This window comes from Leptonychotes weddellii, chromosome 3 (genome assembly GCF_054177405.1).
Source record: "Leptonychotes weddellii isolate Sample4059 chromosome 3, ASM5417740v2, whole genome shotgun sequence".
Lineage (NCBI taxonomy): Eukaryota > Metazoa > Chordata > Mammalia > Carnivora > Phocidae > Leptonychotes > Leptonychotes weddellii.
In genome coordinates, this window is record NC_138371.1 from 24,116,506 (window position 1) to 24,132,759 (window position 16,254).

Consider the following 16,254-nt stretch of genomic DNA (forward strand, 5'->3'; position numbering starts at 1 on the left):
TCCATTACCATTTAGGAATTGTATGGCCCATAAAAGGCAGTGATAGACATACACAACAAGCTTGTATGGTGTAGAACACATGTGTGCACAAAAAGGTGTTTAAGAGGAATGTACAGGAATCTCTTTGTCTCTACTCTTCTATGGTGGAACTCGCTTCTAATTTTAACAAATAAGTACAGTATAGCAGACATTCACAGTCTAACCATCTCAATTAATATTTCAAATTCATGTTAAATGCATGTTAGTAATTATTCTAAGGAATCCACTACTTTAATGATCTGGGAAGCATTTCATGTTCAATTCTATTTGGTCTGTTTTTTTTTTAATCTCCAAGAGCAACAACAAAATGTAAAACCTGATTAAACCTCTACTGGGTCAGTAATTTACTGCTATATTTTCTCAGAAAAGCCTAAAACTAATTTTTGTATAATAGTAAGAGTCATAGACTACAAGGCAACGGATGCTCCATATTGCCTGCAACTCCTTGTCTCTGCCTACAGTCTTCTCTTTCTGGTTCTCGCCCTCTCTTTGTGTGGCTTTATGCACATGCGTTACATCCATGCACAGGGAATAGGGGAAAAGGTGCAGTGGGGAGACATGAGAAGGTGGTAAGAATGTGAAAGAGGAAAGAGAAATATTAAGTGCTCCTAAAGCAGAGATTCTTACAAGCAGGGGTTCTTGTAGTAAAGGGAGTCTCCTTACTGTCATCTAAAAAGTCTTCTTCCTCATCCTCCTTTCTCAGTCTTCTCTTGGTCTCCTCATCATAAATGAGACCCAGCAGGTTGGCGGGGCTCTCACTTTCCCCGTGGCACAGCTCATTCAATCGGACTCCAATCGCCTACCATGGGGAGAAAAAGAGCGAAACAGCACAAAGTATGTCAGACTGTAAAATAGGCTCTCACATTATAGAGGTCATAAGCAACTGTTAATGGGAAGGTATGTATAAACTACTAGGGCACATGAAACCAAGAGACTGATACCGAAACGTACAGCAGAAGCCTCCTCTCTGCGCCATGGTGGTGTTGCCACCACGTTTCCCTATGTGGAAACCCAGAGGTGGATGGCATTGACACTATCTCCAAGGTCATTTGAAGACTTGTAGGAACTGAAACAATACCTATGTGTTCTCATACAAATTTTTTTTCTGAAAATATCTCCACTTGCTTGAAGGTCATTTATTTTATAGGTCTCCTATAAGGGAGTATGCAGTTGTTTTTAATGGAGGATTTTGTTGTAGTAAAAAAACCCAAGAATTCACAGTTCCTGCAAGTGCTTCTGATTATGCTATTTTATGAGAATGTCACTGCCATGCTAATGAGTTGGAGGTTGGCATGAATTCTAGTACGGCAGTTTTATTTATATCTGCCATTATGTACACAATTAATGGCTTTTTTTATAGACTTTGTCCCTCACTCCATGATACCCTATGAACTAGTAAGAAATACTAACTATTCTTTTGGTAGAGTATCCAACATCAACATAGAACTAATACCTGCTGTCTGTTCTGAATCATCATGCACTATTGTCTGATTTACCAAAAGGAATTTTCCATAAAGATACAAAATATGCCACCTCTTTCTAATTCTTTTTATTTTCCAATTATATACTGTGTGCAAGACAAGAAGAGACACGTGCTTAGGAAGGAGAGTCAAAAGCTAAAATGAGCACTGAACTTGGGGTTTGACAGCTTGGTTTCTCTGTGCATTCCAGCTAATTTTATTCTTCCTTCCTGTATTACTTCTTTCAAATATTTAGAGAAGTTGCTGGATTCTGGGCATGCATGAAATTAGACTTTCCACTGGAAACTGACAAGGATATATCTTCAAATAAAAACACAAGTTGTTTGAATGTCTTGGCTATCTGGAAGCAAAAAGGTCTCCTTAAAATCTGGAATTAAGAGACAAGTATCAAAAACTCTATCAATGAGAAAGAAATGTAAAAAAGGTATCACAACTTCCTAAAAGTTCAGTCACTACCCTGAGAAGTTTTAAGCAAATGAAACAAAACATAAAAACAAAAACTACTACCTCAATAAAAAGCCTTGTCCTGATGCTACTATTTTGGAGATCTTCTCTAAAGAAGAAGACATGCAATTATGAGTCTGGAGTGGAGCCAACAAACTTAATAGTGAGATTCAAAGGGGAAAAAAAAATCTGCATTGATCATTCCAGGATGTTGACACTAAGCAATTTATCTTAAATCCACAGTTCATAAAGCTTAAAGGGTTTGCTCAGAAAATGAACTTGTCTGGGGTTATACTAAATGTCTAAATAATAATTTAGAGCTCTATGTCTCTTCTAAGGCTTAAAAAATGCCTCGAGGATAGGTTAGTTCTTTTCTTCTTCATCAAATATTTATTAAGTGAGGTTATTTGTTAGGTATTAAATAAAACAGAGTTGAATAAATTGTTACAGTATGTCAGTATCTTTGCTTCATGTGCCGTAGTAGATTTTAAACCTTCATTTAGAAGGATCACTGTTTGGCAACTGGGAAGATTAGAGAGGTTGACAGTCTTGCTCAAGGTGGCTAAGCAAGCTGTGGTCTGGGGTTCAAATACAGGGTGTCTGTTTTTTTGTTCTTCCCCTCAAGGAGCTTACAGGCTCCTGGGGAGGCAACAACACATCAGAATAACACATTAAATGTCAAAAGAGACAAAAAGCACTTTAAATAGTTCAGAAGATGGACAGATTCGATTCAGTCAGAGAGTCATAGAGTGTCTCTTTGCTGTAGATTTTGAAGGACTGGTGTTTTGGCTAATGGGGAAGGGGAGGAGCGGATACTCCAGATGGAGAGTTCCAAAAGATCCATCAAGGAAGTGCACTGATGTGTTCAGAGACTGACAAGTAAACCACATGGTTGAAGCATGCTTTTGTGAGAGGAAATCACGTGCAGGAAGGCTGGCAAGGTAGACTGGGACTAGATCCCATAGTTCTTGAAGCCGAACTTCATTTTGTATTCTAAAGAAGGATGAAGGGTAATGTGTGAGTGGGGGAAAACCCTTACTCATTCGAGAGACTCTGTGTTAACTGCGTAGAAATGCACAAACCATGTATCCTTTCAAAAATGAATGTAATAACTTATTATCATTGAATACCTCTTAGACAGAAAGGATTGAGATAAATGGTCTTTTAGCTATATTAGCTCATTTGACTTCATCATCCATAATCTTGGTATGGTTTGAATACTAAGAGAGAGCAGTGATGCCAGACTAATAAGCAATTTGGGTTTTATCCCAAGGGAAAAGGAGGGCCACTGAAGCATTCTAAGTGGGTAAGAAACACCATCTGATTTGCATTTTAGCCTAATCACTGTGAGAGCAGCTTGGAGAATGAATTAGAGGGGGCAAGTCTGGAAGCCAGGAGATAAGGATGAATGTTCTGCTTTTAAATGGGCTCTGCCATATGGAGATCATTTTATTGACAGTGTGTAGGATGGGTCAGATGAGGGGAGACTGTGGGAAGAAGACCAAATAGGAAACTATCTTAGTCATCCAGATGAGAAGGAATGAAGATGTGACCTAACAGGACCTTGGTGGCATGGAAGAGGTGGCATCAGTAAGGGAAGGGAGGTTGGAATATGTTCAAAGGCTGCCATCTTAGATAATGGTGGTACCATTTATAAAAATAGAGAGTTCAGGAAGGTTTGCAGATGGAGGTGTATTTATATGGGAAGAAGAGTTTTACTTTGGTCAGATTGTGTTTCAGGGTATTAAGTGAATGCCTCTGGAGTGCATTTGGCAATGTTGGCCTGGAATCTGAATGGTGCTATGGATAGAGAAGTCTGTGCCACTCGCATACAGGTTACAGTTGAAAACACAGGAATAAATGTAGTCCTGGGGGAGGTTATGCAGAAAAAAAATTATAACAAATTCTGGGAATGTGTACATTTATAAAGGGGGAGGAGACAGAGGACCAAGGAAGGAGACAGAGGAGATAATGTCTAACTTCATAAATTTATTGGGAAGATTAAATGAATTAAAGTTTATTTTCCCCTAAGATGTTTTGTTCAGTGCCTGGTACATAACAGACACTTAATAAATTGTCTCCCAAACAAACATAAACATGACCTTCTTCACTTCACTCAAGCACCCCAATTTTTATGTAAGAAAATCAAAAGCTCACGTCTCCCCATTGGTAGAAGAGCTTGGCAGCATTCCACTGCAGCTTCTGGTTCCGTTTGTTGCCCACGATGGGGGAGCGGCCCCTTGAAAGGCCTTTCTTGGTGATATTCACGTGATGCCCTTTCATCCACTCTGGCCAGTTGCCACGGTTACAGCGGTGAACAAACCGGGCACATTCCAGGAACAGAGCTGCTCTGGCTACCACAGGAGCTTCCTGAGGACGGTTGTCAAGGAAAGAATGATGTGGGATTAATGAACAATAGGCTGACCTTCACGGGAATTACTATGTACTCTTAGTTCTTTTACTCTCCATATCTTGATTTAGGTTAGCCATATTTCCCAAGGTAGTATTATCATGGTTGATGGTAGTGGGAATTCTGGAAAATGAATCCTTGAAGACAAATTGGGATACTGAAGAATTAGACATTTTAAGTAGATTTCTGTGTTCAGTTTTCCTCTTTTGAAGAATCTCAAGTAATTTCATGACTCTATTTTTGCATAGTTAAGAGGCACCTGGGATTTGAATGTGAGAGAGAGATAATTTTCAAAGGAATTTTTCAACATGAACCTTTTGTTAAACCTAAAATTTTAACCTGAAGCAAACAAATATTCAATTTCTAGAACCAGTCTTATGTTAATCAAGGGAGTCAAGAGTGATTTTGTTCCAACAATAATCTGTTATTTATGACCATCCACATGCTCCAAAGAAGTACTGTTTCTGTTTCGATTGTTTCTGCACATTTTGGCTAGTAAGAAAAGGAAGTGCTTATTAGATTTTGTTGAGTTAGTCTTTTTTCTCCTGACTTTGTCATGAATAACAGATCAAATTCTGCTTAAATAGGCATGGTCTCAATTGAAAATGTTCGACAAAGAGGAAATGATTTAATTGATAAATGAAAAACAGCATTTCTTCAGAAAAATAAAAATTTGGTTCCATCCTGTCATGTCAAGATGTATTTGAAAAAAAATAAAAGAAGAAACAACTTTAAGTTAATACCCAGAAACTAGTAAGTATATGCTACCTACTGAAATCTTTACAAGCTAAATAAATAAATAAATAAGGGAAGGAGCATGAAGTTTCTCTAGAAGGTCAACAGGTCACAAAGAAATACACACATCAACAATTAATGTGTATTTTAACTTGTGCCAGTTTAAAAAAAATACATCACAATATTAGGCATCACCTCAGAGTTACCTAATAACCATAAGTTGATTAGTAACCACAGGTTTTCAAATTGAAACACTTTCCATCATTTCAAACCATAATGTTCTTAAGAATGCCTTGATCCACGATGTTAAAATAGGGGCTAATATATGAAGAATATCAATTACATGCCAATTAGTTTTTATGAGTTGTAATTCTTAATTATAATAACAAACCTCTGGTCTAGAAAGAATATCTTCATTTCAATGTTTTTAAAATGAGGTATAATTTTTCTACCATCATACAGCTAGGAAGAGGTGACCACAGGATTCAATACCAGGTCTCTCTAATGCCCAAATCTATGTCAGTTCCTCTTCAGTATCTGCACTGTCTTAATTTATGTACATCTAAATCTTGGCAAAAGATTATCTCTAGAAGGCATGTAGAAAGTCATTGTTTAAAAATGGGACATTAATGTCATGTAATGTTATTCTCTAAAACAGATATATGATCCCATCATTTTCCTATTTAAAATTTATTATAGGCTCCATCCACCTCAACAATAACATGAATAAAGAAACTCAATCTTTGTTATCTGGTTCATCTCCCTTTGTATCCCTCTATCAAGTACTTTATGATCTAACTACATCAAACTGGTTACAGTCAACCAAATATGACATCTTACACATTTTCATATGTTGTTTCCATCATTTGCGGAGCTGTTAAGCCCCTTTTCCATCTGGCAAATTCCCACTTTTAAGAATAAAATACCTCCTCTAAGAAGCCTTCCTTAATTTCTTTCCTCTTAGGCAGAGTTGGTTACTTCATACTTTGAGTACCACAGTATCTCAAGCACATTTAATGATTCAAGTGAGTTAGCCCTTTAAGCATTTTCTCATTGTCCACAACTTAGAAGAAGCCATCAAGAATTCCAAAAAGAAATATATTTATGTAGGAACTTAATTTCACAAAGCATATGACGTATTGCTACTACGTACAAAGTTAACCTATGTGAAAAGGCAGAATACAAGATGAACACTAATGGTGAGAACCTATCATTAATAAAAAATGGACACTAATGATGAGAATCTATCATCCACTACATTGGTGCTAAGATTTGGTAGCAGGTCACGGGAATAGAAAGACTTGAGATTGCAGAGGGTCAAATGACTTTCTGCATCAAACCTATCAATATTGTGGTACCATAACATACAGATTAAATATCTACACTCTTTTCTTGTATTAAATATTTATTTAATTAAACATCTCAGATATGCTAATCTGTGTCTGGAAAAGGCTTGAACATCTGTCTCTGAAAACATGGCAGTCTGGAGGGCAAGGTGAGAAACGTGAATTTATTCTTAGCCCATCACATTTTGACACATTCCCAATATAAAGCAATGGGATTAATTGCTTAATGGCAGGATTACTGCTGAGGTAGCGTTATGTCATAGACCCTGGCTCCTACAGGATTACCAAGGGCGAAATTTAACCCACTCAAATGTATGGGGCAGAGGATCTTTTTATTGCCATTAACTTTAGATGACACTGAGAAGGTTAACAATAGATGAATGAGAAATCCAAATTGTGCTTTGTGAGTTTTCCCATGTAGATTGGTTTGTCTTCTTCAGAAAAAAATGCTTTTATTTGCTTAAGAAGCTCAGGGCATTTTGAATGAAGCAATTATGATTTTCTGCTCTCAAAAACGAGTTATAATAAAACTCTGATATTACACCAGTTATCAGCCCTAGGAAATCCTAAAGTTTGAAAATGGAATTGAGATCAATATGAAAATAATTCCCATTAACTAGGCAGCACAATCTTAAAGGGAGAGGTGATTATTATCTGATGAATTTGATCCATTGTAAAATTGTAAATTGTAAAACCAGGTAACTTTTGGAAATGTCACTCTCTGCATTAAGGGATGAGGACATAGAGTAACTCAAATATTGCCTTTTAATTATAATCCTCATGAACCTAGTAGATGAAAACAGGCTTGAAACCCTATAGTCAAGATGGCACTGAATACTAGCACTTTCTGGGGGTATTATAGTATATATTACTGTACAGACAATTGAGGGAGTTGTTGAGGACTCTACAAAGCTAAGGACTCTACTGTGCACATTGGTAGAAGATACTTGGCAGTAAGTACTGACATCACACTGTGTATAAAAGAGCATTTGAGGCATTCTAGTGTAGATGTGGCTATGGGGAATTTTTTCCCTTATAAATTCCTTTCAAAGTGTAGTTTAGAAAGTATTGATTTTTAGGGGCAGGGTTATCGAATACCTTGGACAACAGATTCCTCCTGGACATAAAGAAGAGTCAATTTTTCCTCTTTTGATGGAGCTTACCTCTTATAGCTCAGCACAATCTGAAGAAGCAGCAAAAAATGGAGACATGACAGAATGGATAAGGATGGATTCACATCACAGAGAAAAACAGCACAAATGGAGAAAAATGAATCAGAAGAACACTGCATGGATGAAAAGAACCACAGAGTATCAGAGCATAGTCAAAAGCGAACATCTAAACAAAATTTGATACAATTGGTATACCACAGAGAATTTTTACTGGTGGTCCTGAAAGAAAAGTAGGCATATGTAAATTTCTTTCTTATTTGCATGTCTGTTATATCACCTTTTTATGTTCCATAATGCCACGAGTGGCTTCAATTCAATTACGGCATAACTTCACAGTTTCAGACAAGCAAGAATCAATTTTAACTGGGGAGATTAGATTGACCTGAAATATTAGATTAAATCATATGGAATTTGTAAGCTTGAAGGTCAAAAATAGTTGAATACTAACAGTTTCAGGTGGTTTGCTCTTATATAAGATATTCTCTGCAATGACTACAGAGCTGTTCAGTTAAAGTTACAAAATGTTCTAAGAATGTCATTACGCAGCATGGTTTTCTCTAACATTCTGCAATGAGAAAACTTCAAGTGTTGGCTACCTTTCCTTGACTTCCTTTGTCACTTTTCCCTGCATTTTATCAGATCATTATGTATATTGAATGTTTCCTTTATGAAAGTGAAGGAGAGAATTGGAACACTAATTCAAACAGCTGTGCTTTATCTTGCCTGGGGACTTAGAAAATATTGTTACCAAGATACGATGGTTAATTGAAGGTTATAATTGCCATACATACCTATCCCTGAAGGACTATATCTGAACTTATTATGTGAGAAGAAGTCCTGATTCTGAAAACTCATATAAAAACACTGTACAGGAATTAACTGTTTTAAAAGACTGAATATTTTATGTTGGCCCCTGGGGAATTACATAATATTTTTATTGCCTTACAATAAAATATAAAGCTCTTGCTAGTGCAAGATACCTACTTATTTAAAACCAGTGGGACTAGGTAGTTATTGTGGGTCTTAGTGTGCCTTGGAAGCTCGTTTGCTAGAAGGCATGTGCTTGTGAGTCAGTATTTATTACTTAGTCTGTATTGAATTCTCTGCCTGGCTGAGATCATTAAGTAATGGACCGGCTGCCTCTGCCCTTGCTCATTTCCACAGTAGCTGTGGGCAACTGAAATCATTCAGTTGTCAGGCTAGAGGTAGGCATTATTTTTTAGTACATGGTCTAGATGGCTTGCCATTTTAAGTTACTCAGATCACACTAATATTTTGGGTAAGTATTATAAAAACCAAATGAAGTCCTCTGCTTCTGACAATATGATGGATTAGGTGTAAAAACAAACTTACTTTGGTTTAGACATCTAAATATACTGGATAAAATATCCCCTAATTTCTTCATCTTGTTTTTGCTTTTGTTTCTAACATGAGATAATAGACTATTGGATAGTAGAAACTACAAGAAAGTGTAATTCTGGGTGGAGAAGAGAGACAGGTGCGAGCTAGCATAGGAATAATTACCCTGAGGGTTTCTATCGCCTATGGAGAGGTGTTGGGTTTTCAATGGGCCATGAGTTAAATGTTTGGGCCCAAGCAGAGCAGGAGGTCAGTTCATTTACCTCTATGTAAAGTCCAGATCCCAGGTGGGAGTCACCTTCAGTGGATGAATAGGAAAAAGATCTACCCCACAGAAGTAGGCTTGCCTGACTAGGTTTGGCTCTGGGTAAAACAGAAAAAAAAAAAAAAAGATTCTTTTATGAGAACTCTTAGTCAAAATCCCACAATCTTGTATAATTTTGGACTAGAATGGGCACCATTTCTGTGCTCCTTGACCACCAAAAAGAGTTTAAAAATGGTCTTAGGTTGGTGGTGTTTCCAGATGCCTGAGAAAGGAAATCCTTTCTGGAGGAATACTTTAAATCAGTACTTCTCAAATCTTCAAACTTGAGTGTGCATTAGAGTCACTTGGGAATATAGAAAAAAATGGATTGTTTTTTGTTCTCATTCCAGAGATTCTGATTCAGTAGATCTGTTGAGGGTCTGAAAATGTGCATTTCAAACATGCTCACAGATGATGATGATATTGTGGTCCACTAAATAACACTGCTTTTAACACAGGTCTTAAGGAATTCCTACTGATAAAGTTCCAAGAAGTTAAGTTCACATAAAAAATACATTTAAAAAATCCACCATGAGTAAGAGAAGAAACAAAGTATAGAATCAAACCCACAAAGACAGCAATTATTGGAATTATAGTATATTGAATACATTTAAAGATTAATGTGGGTATTGTATGAATGATATAAGTATGATGAAGAATTAGGTTATCAAAGTTGACCAGGCACTTTTAAAACAAGAATCAAATAAAACTTCTACAAATAAAAAGTAGCACTTGAAATTTCAAACTCAGTGTATAGATTAAAACACAGATTAGATCACGTTTTTTCCAACTTCAGCACTATTGACCATTTGGGCCAGATAATTCCTTATTTTATGAAGGGTACACTATGCATTATGAGATGCTTATCAGCACTTCTGGTGTCTACTCAGGAGATTCTAGTAGCAATCATCAGGTTGTGATAATGAAAAATTCCTCCAGACATTGTCAAATGTCCCTCGGTGGACAAAATTACTCGTGGTTAAGAACTGTGGGATTAGACAAAGTTGAAGAGACAAAGTGAAATGGAAGAGATATCTCAGAAACTTATTCAGGATATAGACTGAAAGAAACAAAGAAATAAAAAATATGAAAGAAGTTGTCAAAACCAGAGGATAAACTGATAAGACCTATCATAAACCTTTTCAATTTATAAAAATAAAGATTAGATAAAATGTGAAAGACATAATCTTGGAAGAGAAAATAGAAACATTTTCAGAACAGATGTAATATGCCAATTACATGAAACTGCAAAATAATAAAGTAAAGAGAAAATATTAAAAGCAATTGGGGAGGGTGGGCAGATTATATTATATATATTCCTATACATAAAACAATGTCAATTAAGCCAGAAGAGAATGGGATAATACTTTGAAGTACAGAAAGAAAATCTTAGCCTATAATTATATTTCCAACAAAAGTACCTTTCAAGAATGAGACCAAAATAAAGACATTTTTAAGTGAATTGTAGCTGAGAGAGCTACTTCCAATTGATCATCACTAAAGAAACCTCTGAAAGGTCTCCTTCAAAAGGATGGATCTTAGAGGAATGTATGAGATGCAAGGAGGAATGGTGAGCAGAGAATATGCTAAGCTTTTGGGTAAATTTAAAAATAACTTTCCTGAAAATCAACAAAAATAATGTTTACTTTGTCAATGTTAAAAAACAACAACAACAACATAGAACTAAATCTCAAACAATAGTTGGGGGTAAAATCTACAATATTTTACTGTTTGAGAGAAGAGTAAAGATATTAATTTTAGACTTCATTTAAATATGTAACTTAAAAAAATAAAAAGAGAATGATTTCCAAGCTAGTGAAGGAAAATAAATAAAACTAAACTAAACCAAACCAAACCAAATCAATAGAAATAAAACTAAATCCAACACAATCTAAAAGAGGACATGGATAGAAACAAGAACATATACACAATGAAATAATGAAAAAAATGTGATAAATAAGCAAAAAAAAAAAAAGGGAAGTGAATCTATATCAGCAATCATAATCTGTGCAAATGTACTAAATTTGCCAGAGGAAAAGGTTGTTAAAGTGGTATAAAAAATTCAAATATCTGTTTTTTATGAAAGTCATACCTAAAACACAAAGATGTAGAAAAATTGAAAGTAAAGGATTGGCAAAAAAAGACATACCAAGCAAATGCTAAACCTAATAAAATGGTTTCAGCTATATTAGTATCAGAGAAAAATCTATCTTAAGGTAAAAAGTATTACTAGAAATAAACTGGGTCACTAGCTAGTGATAAAAGGTTTATAGCACCAGATACCTGTTGCACTTCTAAACTGCTAAATAAATAAAAATGGTCAGAACTTCAAGTATAAATGCCATCAAATTTGCAATCAGAGATTTAAACACAACTTAGTAATCAACAGATCAAGCAGTAAGAAGTAAATAAAAATGGATATTTGAATACAAAATGCTGTACCCAACAACTGGAGACTATACATTCTTTTCAACCACAAATGGGACATTTATGACAACTGATAATGTTCTAGTCCATAAAACAAGTCTAAATTAATTCCAAAGAATCAATAAAAATAAAGTTACAAATGAATAACAAATAGATGCCTAACAAAACTTAGAATTTATAAATTGAAACACACACAACTAAATAACCCATGGACAAAAAGGAAATCATTAAAGAAATTAAAAATTATTTTAAAATAAATTAACAAAATAAATAAAAATACAGCTTATCAGAATTTATGGTTTGTAGTTAAGGCAGTATTTAGAGTGAAATTAATAGCTAAATGCTCAATTTTAAACAGAAAAAATAAAATTACAAGCTAAGCCATCAACCAATAAGCTAAAGAATAATACAACAAATTCAAAGTAAGAGAAGAAAATAAAAATAAGAAGAGAAATTAGTGAATTTGAGAATGAAGATAAAATAGACTCAACAGGGTCATGAAAAACGACTATAAAATTGACAAATATCTGGCAAGTCTAAAAAGAAAAAAACTCTCACATTTTAGGAATAAAAACAGGTAAAATAACTACAGATGCTGCCAAAATTGAGAACTAATAAGAAAATGTTATGATAAATTTTATGTCAACAAACATGAAAATGTCAGTGAAGTTAACAAGTTACTAAAAAAATTAAAATTACTTAAACTGACTCAAAAACTAGAACTTTTGACTAATCAATTCAGAACTCAATTTCAATTATGTCTAAATTTATCAATGGACTCAATATAATTTTAAGAATAAATTAAAAGATTTTCAGAAACCTGACAACCTAATTATAAAATTCACACAGAAGAGCAGAGCCATGAGTAGCTTAGGTGATATTAAAAGTTCTCGCTATTAAAACAGAGTAGTTTAACTCTGGGTAGAAGGGGAATGGAACAAACAAACAAACAAAAAAACAACCGCTCAGAATTACACTCATGCATGTATGGAAAACTGACACATGATTAAGATAATACAATGAATTCAAAACAATGAATGAAATGAATTATCTGCACATGAGAGAATAAAGTATGGGCTAGTAATATATTATGCTAAGATCATTATTTTCTATGTGGGAAAAGAAACAAAAGAAAATAATTTCCTATCTTATAGCAATCACACAGTAAGTTCTAGTTAAAGACTTCAGTATGAAATGTAAACTTTAACACTTTTAGAAGAAAAGATAAGAATATATTTATTACCTATGGATTTCTTTAAAAAGTTGTAAAAAAAAAATGCTAGCCATAAAGAAAATCTTAATGAATCAAACTAAAATTTTCTCTTCATTAAAATGTAGTATAAGGAATAAAATAAAAATAAGCCAAGTGGGGAATGATGCAACACAGAGAACAGAAAATGGATTCTTACTGACAATATCAATACTCTCTTTTAAAATTATCAAAAAGTTAATAATCCTCCATTAAAAAATAAACAAAAGACATCACGGGATCTTTTACCAAGGTGAAAATGAAAGGTAAATAGATCCATGAAAAGACATTTCAGACTTTAGGTTGAAATATAAAGTGTTGTTACTTTAATTCACTGGGTTGGTAAAAATAAAAATGTTGTTTAATACAAGCGCTGACAAGAACAAAGAGCAACAGGAGCTTTTATTACAGTGTTGGTGCCAGTAATTGTTGCAATTACTGTGAAACAGCTTTGGCATCATATAGTAAAATTATGACTCACTAATTCCACCCCTAGGTGTATTTAGAAAACTGTGAATCAAGGCCCATGTGCAGTAATACTCATGAAGGCATTGCTCAAAATAGGCAAAATTTGGAGAAAATAAAAACGCCCATTTAACAGAATGGATATATAAACTGTGGCATATTCAAACAAACAGAGATCATTCATTAGTGAAAATCAATGTATTAATGCTAAAAGCATCAGCAAAGATGAACTCAAACTTAATGTGGAGCAAAAAGAGGATAGCATGATTTAACTTAAATGAATTTAAAACTAGGCAAACAAAGCAAAAAAAAAAAAATCAATATATTTCCTAGGGATAAAAGCTCATGTGGTAGGTGGGAGGAGCAAGATGCAGAGTCCCAAGAATTCAGCTAGATAGGTATCAAACCATTCTGAACACCTACAAACTCAACAGGAGATCAAAGAAAAGAATAGCAGCAATTCTATGAACAGAAAAGTGACCACTTTCTGGAAGGTAGGAGGTGTGGAGAAATGAATCTGAGGCAATATTCGGGAAGATAGACCACAGGGCGAGGGAGCCAGCTACCAGCAAGTGATAGAACAGCAGAGCACAAAATGAGAACTTTTAGAAGTCTGCTCCTCTGAGGGACATTGCTCCAGTGGCCAAGCGGGGGGTGGAACCCTCACGGGACAGTGTGGTCTCAGGACCTCGGGGTCACAGAAAGACTGGGGGTGCCTGAGTGCGGCTGAGCTCCCAGGTATTGGAGCGGGGAAGCCGGCTGCAGAGATGGAGCCGAGGCATGGGCTCTGAGCTTGGGGTTGCCATAAACTGTGATCCGCGGCACAGTCGGGCCACTGCTCCTCCAGCAGGGACCCAACAAGCGGCAGATCCAGGGAGACTCCCCTTCCTCCCCCAGGAGGAGCAGCTCGGGAGCACACTGCAGGGATCTGCTGGGTTTGGAGACTCCAAAGGGGGTCGTGTGCCAGAGATAGAAACACTCGGTCACAGGCAGGGTGAGCACGGAGTGCAGCCAGAGAACTGGGGAGACAGGAGTGATTCACTGCTTCTCTCTGGGGGTGCACTGAGGAGTGGGGCCCTGAGTTCTCGGCTCCTCTGGGGTGGAGATTGGGAGGCTGCCATTTTCACTCTTGTCCTCCAAAGCTGTATGGAAAGCTTGCAGGGAACAAAAGCTCCCGAGAGCAAACCCGAGCAGATTACTTAGTCTGGACCCAGCAAGGGCGGGACAATTCTGCCTCCGGCAAAGATATCTGAGAACCACTGTGACAGGCCCCTCCCCCAGAAGATGAGCAAGAACATCCAGCCAAGACCAAGTTTACCTAATCAATGAGAACGAAAGAACTCCAGCACTAGGGGAATACTACACATAGAATTCATGGCTTTTTTACCATGATTCTTTAGTCTTTCAAAGTTAATTTTTTAAAATTTTCTTTATTTTTTTCTTTTCCTATTTTTTAAACTTTCCTTCTTTCCTTTTTCAACCAACATCTTACCAATTCCTTTTTTAAAATGTTTTTTAATTTTCATTTTTACAGTCTATTCTATCCCTTCATTGTATTTAAGCTTATTTTTTGTATATATATAAGTTTTTCTTTCTTTAAAATTTTGGGATACAGTTTCTTCTAACAGACTAAAATATAACCTAAATCTAGTGTATGGCTTTGTTTTAGTCTCCCACCTGATGACATTCTCTCATTTAAAAAAAAATTTTTTTCTTCCCTTTTTCAACCAGCATCTTATCTTATCAATTCCTTTTTAAAAATCTTTTAAAATTTTCATCTTTACAGTCATATTCTATCCCTTCATCGTATTTACCCTTATTTTTGTATATATATATGTTTTTTATTTAAAATTTCGGGAGGCAGTTTCTTCTAACAAACCAAAATATACCCAAAATCAAGTGTGTGGCTCTGTTCTATTCACCATCCTGATCATATTCTTTTTCTTTTTTCCCTTTCTTATGCCCCTGGTTTCGGTCTCTGCTGATTTGTTCTGTGTATATTTTTCTGGGGTCATTGGTATCCTTTTAGCATTTTATTCTCTCATTCATCTATTCTTCTCTGGACAAAATGATGAAACAGAAAAACTCACCTCAAAAAAAAAGAACAAGAGGCAGTACTGACTGCCAGGGACCTAATCAATACCGACATTAGTAAGATGTCAGAACCAGAGTTCAGAATGATGATTACAAAGATACTAGCTGGGCTTGAAAAAGCATAGGAGATACTAGAGAATCCCTTTCTGGAGAAATAAAAGAACTAAAATCTAATCAAGTTGAAATAAAAAAGGCTATTAATGAGGTGCAATAAAAAATGGAGGCTCTAACTGCTAGGATAAATGAGGCAGAAGAGAGAATTAGTGATATAGAAGACCAAATGATGGAGAATAAAGGAGCTGAGAAAAAGAGAGCTAAATAGCTACTGGATCACAAGGGGAGAATTCGAGAGATAAGTAATACCATAAGATGAAACAATATTAGAATAATTGGGATCCCAGATGAAGAAGAAAGAGAGAGAGGGGCAGAAGGTATATTGGAGCAAATTATAGTGGAGAACTTCCCTAATTTGGGGAAGGAAACAGGCATCAAAATCCAGGAGGCAGAGAGAAGCCCCCTCAAAATCAATAAGGATAGGTCAACACCCCGACATCTAATAGTAAAACTTACAAGTCTCAGAGACAAGGAGAAAATCCTGAAAGCAGCTTGGGACAAGAGGTCTGTAACCTACAAAGGTAGAAACATTAGATTGGCAACAGACCTATCCACAGAGACCTGGCAGGCCAGAAAGGACTGGCATGATATATTCAGGGCACTAAATGAGAAAAA

The 16,254-nt window shown here is 35.7% G+C and overlaps 1 protein-coding gene across 12 annotated transcripts in view; it reads right to left on the reverse strand.

Moving 5' to 3' along the window:
* UNC80 (unc-80 subunit of NALCN channel complex) overlaps positions 1-16,254 on the reverse strand; it is a 223,590-nt gene that overhangs the window by 115,879 nt on the left and 91,457 nt on the right. For 7 of the 12 annotated variants that reach the window (XM_081813699.1, XM_081813697.1, XM_081813696.1 and 4 more), the window contains exons 23-24: positions 4,122-4,334; positions 667-838 (exon numbers count right to left, since the gene is read on the reverse strand). In XM_081813699.1, the coding sequence (XP_081669825.1) occupies positions 667-838; positions 4,122-4,334 (385 nt within the window). The remainder of the gene's footprint in view (positions 1-666; positions 839-4,121; positions 4,335-16,254) is intronic. The other 5 variants (XM_081813703.1, XM_081813705.1, XM_081813702.1 and 2 more) reach the window with 1 other exon arrangement.